This window comes from Pempheris klunzingeri, chromosome 1 (assembly GCF_042242105.1).
Source record: "Pempheris klunzingeri isolate RE-2024b chromosome 1, fPemKlu1.hap1, whole genome shotgun sequence".
Classification (NCBI taxonomy): Eukaryota; Metazoa; Chordata; class Actinopteri; order Acropomatiformes; family Pempheridae; genus Pempheris; species Pempheris klunzingeri.
The window spans coordinates 3054001-3062515 of NC_092012.1; the positions used below are offsets into that span (position 1 = coordinate 3054001).

The window sequence follows — 8515 nt, forward strand, 5'->3', positions numbered from 1 at the left end:
ACAAACCGCCGCCCGAGCTTGTCGCAGCTTGACTACGTAACGGCGCAAAGCATCACGGGGCGTGGGGCCATCAAACTACGCTCGCTGCGGTTCCGTTTGTTCTCGCTGATCATCAACTTTGATTTTAGAGTATCATAAACGTAACAGTGGTCATTATCAGGGGGTTTCTGGTGGCGGTAAGAGGCTTAAATGAGCTCTGCGTCGTAAATAACCAAAAGTAGCTGGCACTGCGCTTCTGGGAAATGTAGTTACTTCCGCAAAGAAGGCAGCGTCGTCGGCCTTGCGTCATCATTCGGTCATGTAGCTAGCTAGCAACACCCCACAACGGAGAGAGCCTGGTATGTCGTAGTTACTTGTTATAATAATTAGCTAATTCACACATACCGTACAAACTATGGTTATAACCGTACTCGCATTGTCATTAAGCTCGATAGGATGATGTGATTATCTGCGCGGCTACAATTAGTCAGAGCTATCGTGACTGAGCTAGCTGTTTGGTTAACTTAACGTTAGTTGCTAAAGTCAGTTTGTCAGTGGCACCCTGTTTAAACAATAACTGGTTAGCTTAACTGGACTACTAGCAGGAAGTTAGCAACAAAACGCTAGCTGCATGCTGTCTAAAAACACTAACCAGCTCTATTAAGTCTTCTACAGGCGTGTCAAGTTGAGTAAAACCAACTATCCTGATTCAAGCTAGCTGTACTAACTTGAGTGCCACACTAATAGATCAGCAAGTGTGTTTTTTTTCTGTGCTCTTTACATACAGTGTTTGTTATTGCAGGGATGGCGGGGGAGAGGAGCGGAGAGGACATAGTTTCAGAGTACCTGGGCCAGAATCCGCAGCTGGCCGAGTGGGTCGACACTTTCAGGGGCTACTGTGAGAGCAACAAACAGTGGGTTGCTCGGAGGGAGTTCATCCTGAGGAACATGGAGGCTTTCCCCACAGTGGAGCCGGGGGTCCCCAGCAGCAGTCTGGACAGGCTGCTGTCTCTGTCCATGGTGTGGGCCAATCACATTTTCCTGGGCTGCAGGTAAGAAACACTGAAAGAGCAGAATGATGACCTCCAGAGAGCCGGGATCAAGGTGTCCACCTGTCTCTGTTCTCCTCATCCCTCAGCTATCCGCAGGCCGTTATGGACAAGATCAAGGAGATGGGTGAGGGGATAGCGGTTGAAGATCCCCCGGTTCACAAAACGACAAAAGATGGAGGCATGATCAGAGGAAAACGACAGAGCGCCACAACTGGTAATGCAATGGGCGTTTTTCTGAAAGCAGACTACTGTATTCACTTTCCACAGTGTAGATTTAGATTTCACAGCCAACACACACAGTCCAGTCCGATTTTATTTATATAGCACACAATCACAATGTGTCTCAGAGGGCTTTACAATCTGTGCAGCATCCAACACCCTCTAACTTATATTCAGACTTCCCAAAAAACAGTTAAACTGTGGGGGAAAAAAAAGGGAAAATTAATTGTATTAAAATGATATTTAGAATATTTTGTGACCTCATATGTGCGTGTGTGTGGAGAATATATTCAAAGCAGCGTTCAGCACAAGCTAAGGCCTTTAAATTACAGCAGGACTGATGACATGTTGTCATGTTATTAATGGTTTGTGTTTGCTTTAAAGGACCAGTCTGTAGGATTTAGTTTCATCTAGGGATGAGGTTATAGATTGTAACCAGCTCGCCTCACCCCTACCTTTCCGAGTGTGTAGGAGAAGCACCCTTATATGACTTTTCTTGGGTAGTCTAGAAACGCAGCAGTGCAGCATTGTGGACTGTGTGGAAGAGCACAGGTGTTTATACACGACAGAAAACATAAAAAGATTATATATTATATTCCATTTCTGCCAATAGAGCCTCCAAAAATCCTACACACTGCACCTTTAAAACATTGTAGTTTTGTTTCTTATCATTCATATCGTTAAAAATTGCACACAATAAATGACAACATACTGTACATAGTAATACTTTAGCTTAATAGGCTGCAGTAATTTTCTTTTGTTTGTTGATATAATCAATGAAGAGCAGCCTCAAAGTGAAAACATGCTGATTTAAACACACATTTCCATTAGCTGGTCACCTCGAATAGCCTCTCTAAGCTACCTGAGTACCATCAAGCTATGATTATGTTGGACGGTGGGAAGGATTCGACCCCACGAATCTTCTGTAGCTTGTTATGGACCAACAACATATTTCACTGCTCTCTTCTGTTCAGTGTAATGCTTTTTTTTCCCGTACACACTCACACCTGAGGCTGGAGTCATGGAGTTTCCTCATTAAATGCTGCTTCTTCCTCTGTGAAGTCATCACTGTCCTGCCTGTTGTGTCATCATTTGCAGAGGGCGACGCTGACAGCTGTGTGAAAAGAGCCAAATGTGGGCCTAATGAGCTTGACAGCCGACCCACGGTGAGGACAGCCACGCGGGCTGTGAGTCAGAAATCCGGACCTCTACCACAGGCTCCAGCAGAGCACCAGCCCTTCTTCAACCGCCTCTACAAGGCGGTGGCCTGGAAGCTGGTGTCGGCGGGGGGCTTCGGTCCCAACTTGGACCACTTTGAAATACTTCGGAGCTGCGTGGAGTCGTGTAAACAGACCGTGACCTGTGTGTTTGTGCCACTGAAGGACATCGCCGGCCTCCCCGCTGCTCGCACACAGAAGGAAGGTCACGTGTGCGAGATTCGCTGTCAGTCGGTTTACATGGGGACAGGATACGGGCGCGATGAGTCAGCTGCCAAAGCCATGGCTTCCAAAGAGGCCCTAAAAGTCTTTCAGGGGCGAAAAGTGACTGTGAAGATCTGCAGACGGAGGTTCAAAGGGAAAGATGTGGAGGATTTGATGTTGTTGGACGAGCAGCCTCGGAGTCAGGGCTTTCCTCCCGCGCTCAGCTACCCTTTTCAGGACGAACAGCTGGAAGAAGGTTCCTCATAGAGCAGGAAACTTTGCTCTGCTGCTGTCGGGAGCATGGACGGGTGACATTTACTCAATAGAGCTACTGAAGAAATTCACAACCGTGTCGGGACCAGCAGCTGAGAATCCTAATTAGACTCTGGAATCACTGAGTAACTCAGAGAATTAACTATCACAGTTTAACACAATACTTTGGTATCATAACACAGGTGACACACTGTTAAACAAACATCTGGGCTCCCAAATCAACCCAGTTAATCTCAGATAATCTTACACTGGATTCACAACACTTTCAACCGCTTTCAGTTTTTACAGAGTTTTCTAGACGGTGAACAAGCGTAACAAAGTGTGTGGAGTCGGAGCACGTGCCATCAGCCAGGCAACAGGCGACAAGCTCAGCCGCCAGGAGGCAAAACACTTTAAGAATTCAAATGAAGGAAGGATGAAATGCCTCCTTGGTATTGTAGGAGAATGTATTGCATTATATTGATGTGATTATTTGTTCCAACAAAATGAAAAAATGTTTTGGCCATTAGTTCGTATTAGGAGTGGTGTGTGTGTTTTTCTTCTTTGTGCATTCCTGTCGTGACACGTTTTATTCTGGTGAATCCACTGGTGTTCAGTCACGCCTGAAGGTTGCTTTATTTTGGCCCAAACCCAAACTTAACGACGTTACTCTGTTAGTTTTGGGTTTGTTTAGATTCCGTCACAAGGAGTCACACTGACGAGCCCCCACCAGAGGAGAGGTGTTCATACCAGCTGAGGACACAGAAAGCTGAAAGCAGACTTTTATTTTGATATTCCAGTTTTCTCAACCTTAAGTGACTGTTGGATGTTAACGTTCGTACCCTTTAATCCTCCCATTTTTCGGTTGTCTCTCTCTGTTATTGGTCGGATTCTCATTTCTAATGAACCACATGTTACCTGGCTCAAGTGAATTTGTGGCACCCTTTTTTTTTAATTATTTTTTTTAAATAGAATTTTTCTTACTTCACCAGAGTACTAAACATTTTTAAGTTGGCAAAAAAACGCTCCAAACACGAAGACCCAAGAGCCCCAGTTAGTCCAGATCTCTGTGAAACTGGGAGGAGTTCAGCTGTAATCTGCCAAGCAGTGATTTAAAGAAATGATTCCACACACTGAGATTCTGCTGTGAAAGAAATGTGACTGATGGTTTGAGTTTTTTACTACAGAATACGATATGTGGAAGGAGAAGTGAGGTGTAGTACATAAAGTCTGCTTCTTTTTATCACACTGATTAACAACTGGCGCTGTGTTGAAAACATCAGGGTGTCACAGTGAATACAGTTCCTCTGGAAACAGTTAATTCCAGCATGTACAGTTCCACCGTGTTTGAGGGTAAAGTGCTGCTGTGATGGATGATTTCTTTTTTCTCCGGCCTCGGTTGAAGGTGAACTGGTTTGCATTAAGGCGTACGTTCCCACACTGTTCCTCCATGATGCTGTATGTTTACACCAGTGGTCCTGTTTCTATATATTTTCTAAATAAACATAATTGAACTAAGCAAAGTTAACTTTCTTTCACCCAGAATTTTGCATGTACGGTGATTTCAGGTGGTGTCTTTGTGAAATGTAAACTGAGCTAACAGTGATTGTTTCTATCACCGACGTAATGATCTCATTTGACGAGGGGAGGTTTTGACAGTTAATAAACTACTTATTGGAATCCATACATTGAGCTGTGCCACTGTGCCTCTCATTAGTGCTAATTGGCAGAGGTTGGATGACTGGGCTCCTCATTACAGGCGGGTAAATAGATGCTAGCAGGGACGATTATGTAATTATAAAGCCTCATTTTCATTTGGCTGCTGCTGATATGAGCAGGATGCCTTTCGGCCGCATCCCCACAGCTGAGCGGGCTGCACGGGGATATCTGTCACTTCATTGGATAATCTGGACACGAGCACCGACTTGATCTGCAACGTGGTGCTGGTGATTAAAATGAGCTGCTGCAGTGGCGGGTGGACGCGTCACGCTTGGTTTTGTTTATTTCGGCGTCCTGTGTGAACATGAAATTTGGGAGTTGTTCAAAGCATGGCCCAACTAAAGGATGTCAGTCTGCAGACACAGTGTTAGAATATTCTTAGCAGCTTCTATTGCTGGTCTCAGGTGTCACCACTAGAGGGCAGCAGTGCTTACATGTGAGCTTAAACTAAAAGAACTTCAATGGTCTGTTAAACCTTTATGAACAGAAATGATCCCTTTTCACAATACTGACCGCACTCTTGCCTCATGAAGCAGCCCCCTCTGATATTATGATCACATCATGGATAAAATAATCAGGGTCACTCTTCCTTTAACCCTTTCATGCATAGAGGTCACTACAGTGTGACTGCATCGTCTCACACAGTGGGAAGCCATCGCAAGTGAAAACAAGGGAGTGAAACCAAGATGGCCGACAGACAGCCAGAAACACAAAGTTGCTCATTTTCTTTCAGTTCAAACCTTCTAGAAAAAGAAACCATGCAGGTAAGAAAAATATGGGGACATCAAGTAACATCTAAGGAGTCAAGTATTGATTTTATATTGGGAGGAAATTATGATTAACCACATGTCCACTGAATTGTACATCATGCATCAGTAGCTATATTTCATGTAAAAATATCTTTATAAAATTGGGGTTCATGCCTAAAGATGAATAAAAACACTTAGTAAAATCATAATTCAAGCATGAAAGGGTTCATATAAAGCAGTATATTGCTGCTGAAATACAGTAAACACATCTGAAGGGTCACTGCAGCGTCCTTGGTGAGTCCTGTGACGGTTGGCCCCCTCCTCACTAATCACCACAGTGACGCAAGAAGAACGTTTAAGTGCCACAAGATTCCACAGAGAAGCACAAAAGTACCACAACAAGCCCAAAGTGATGCCAAAGTGCCCGAAACAAATAATCAAACTGCCCCCAGAGAACTACAAAACCAGCTCACTGCAGCTTTCTGGAACTATTAGAACAAACACAGTCTGTGCTGGACTTTGTTTGGACTCGCTGTGGTAACTTGTGGCACTTGTGCTCCTTCATGCTACTCTTTGGTTGGTTTGTGTTCGTTGAAATGAGTTCAGTAAGTTTAATGATGTTGTGTTAACACTTTGTGGTACATCAGAGCTCGTTCTGCTCAGTCTGATAGTTTATGGTAGTTTACCTACTGTTCTTCTCTCATATTTGTTAGTAGTACTTACTTGTACATTGTGGTACTTTGCAGTAAAATGTCGTGTGTTTTACTAAACCTAACAGAACTGAGTGGTATTTTTGCAGTTTATGGAACATTTTTTTGGTAGTTTTAGGTTTTCATCAGACTTTTTGGTAAACTTTGTGACGCTTACTGTTATTTTGGTACTTTGTGGTTTACTTTTGTAGTAAACTGTGGCTCTCTGTGTTTTCTGGTGATAGTTTGTTCTGATCTGGTGTAGTTTGTGGTGTTCTCTGTGGTAGTTTAAAGCTTTTATGGTTTGCTGTGGCTGCTTCTGGTTGATTCTGATGTTTTGCAGTACTTGTACACTTTCTGTTGATATTCTGCATTATACTTGGTGCACTGTGGTCCTTATGCCTCGTGTGTTCTGTGTTAGTTTACTGTAGCGCTCAGTATGGTAGTTTATGGTAGTTTATGGTACTAATGTGCTATTACTTTGTAGGACACGTGCTCTGTGGGGCTTTATGTTACTCCATGTTTTCTGCTGCGGAGGAGAAACTGGACTCTTTTTCTCTTTGATTTAAGGTGAAACTTTCCTTGTTTTCCATTTACTGAGAGAGTAACAATAAGAAAATAGTAACAGCAGTAACAGAGGTTACATGTGTGACATTCAACAAATATCTGTGTGTGTGTGTGTTTTAACCACTGGACCATCCGAGATAATGATAGCCGTCCCGTCACATGAGTTTTGTCTTCGTACAGTATACGTATGTAAGTACTGACACACACGAGAGCAAAGTAAAACCATCAATCAACGTCACTCCCTCAAGCTCAGCCTGTGTTGATGTATTGAGCGGTTTACACCCAACAGTGTCGTTCTCAAAGAGCAATCTCTATTTCAGACTGTATCATTCATCACCTGCTCCGCGTCTCCGTCCATCACACCCTCAATCATCCCCTGCCTCTTCCTCTCCCTCAGTGTCTCAGTGTTTCCGTCAACATCTCCATCTGTCATTCTTGACCTCTCTGTCAAATTACCTCACACAAACAAACATTTCTCTCAATGGATGATAGCTGCAGGTTTCAGCTGTCTCAGTGTGTGTGTGTGTGTGTGTGTTGGGGGGGAAAGCCCTTAGCCACACATGCAATCTCTACTGGAATTGGAGGTAATTCCCTGAGGAATCAGTAACAAATCCTCGCTGTCTGGAGAAAGTATTGCTGTTCAGGAAGTAAGATGAACATGTGTCTGCTTGTCCAGCGGTTTGTGAAAGTGTTTTACAAGACAAAGCAGTGGGATATTTCACAGTCAACGTATATATGTGCATCTAATTCCTTCGCTGAATTTAAAACATGCAGATGCATCCTGCAGAGGCAGCAGCGCTCGTTACAATCCACAGCAAGCAGACACACTGACAGCTCTTCTCAGCTCGGAGCGCTCAAAGGAAGCTGATGTTTTTGTCGTGGGAAGAAGATTTTATGATGTGCACGCAAATTATTATCTTGTGTGGACAAGTTATTTATCTAAAGGGACCCTGTTGTTAAAAAAAAGGAGCAAGTTACAGACAGCTACCAACCCAACCTAACAAGTGTGTGTGTGTGTGTGTGTGTGTGTGTGTGTGTGCCCCGAGCAGACGCTGCACTGGTTAGCACTAAACACAGCTAAGTTCAGCACAGCTACAGCTAAGTGCTGCTGAGGCTGATGGGAATGTTGTAAGTTTGGCACATTAATGGTGAAAGATCTGAGGATCACCGAAGTCACACGGGTTCATCCTGACAGGGACATGAACATCCGACATGGTGAATTTCAGAGACATTTTGCCTTAAAACTACAAACCTCAGCGTCACGGTGGTGCTGAAGCTAACAACACTAGGGTTCATCATCTGGGAACCATGAGTATTTTCTCAAAATATACCAATGATGATATTTCACCGGATAAGTGAATGCTTGACCTGCTGGTGACACTAAAGGAACAGTCAGAGGATCAGCCAAGTCAGTAAGGCTCAACCCCTGGGGACCACAAACGGCAATCAATCCAATAGTTGTTGCAATATTTCAATCTGGAGCAAAGTGGTGGAGCAGCTGAGCGTCCGTGGAGCCATGATGCTTCATTTCAAACTTCAGTGGAGCATAAATGTGCCAAGTGGAACTTTGGAGTGACGGAGGTACCTGTGGAAAGGCCACAGAATCATGAAAACCAATACAGCTCACCCTCCGGGGACCATGAAAATTAACAGCAGACGGCGGCCATAGAGCAAAGGTGAAAGGGGTCACCACAGTTAGTATGATTCACTACCAGGAAGAGCACGGCAGTCGAGCCTTGAGAGCTCTTATGTGCAAAGCTGACAGTTTCCCTGATGGCAACACTTGAAGAAAGGTCAGAGTGTCCAAAGTGTAAAAGCTTCACCTGAGGTCAAGCTTCTGTGCTCAGGAAAAGTCACGCTGATGGGAT

The 8515-nt window shown here is 44.1% G+C and overlaps 1 protein-coding gene across 1 annotated transcript; it reads left to right on the plus strand.

The window, feature by feature from the left end:
- The first annotated feature begins 197 nt into the window (after positions 1-197).
- Positions 198-4437, plus strand: cdkn2aip (CDKN2A interacting protein). Its single transcript, XM_070829753.1, has 4 exons — positions 198-338; positions 782-1031; positions 1118-1245; positions 2349-4437. The coding sequence occupies exons 2-4, from the start codon at positions 784-786 to the stop codon at positions 2936-2938; spliced, it is 966 nt and encodes a 321-aa protein (XP_070685854.1). The 5' UTR covers positions 198-338; positions 782-783; the 3' UTR covers positions 2939-4437.
- The last annotated feature ends 4078 nt before the right edge of the window (positions 4438-8515 follow it).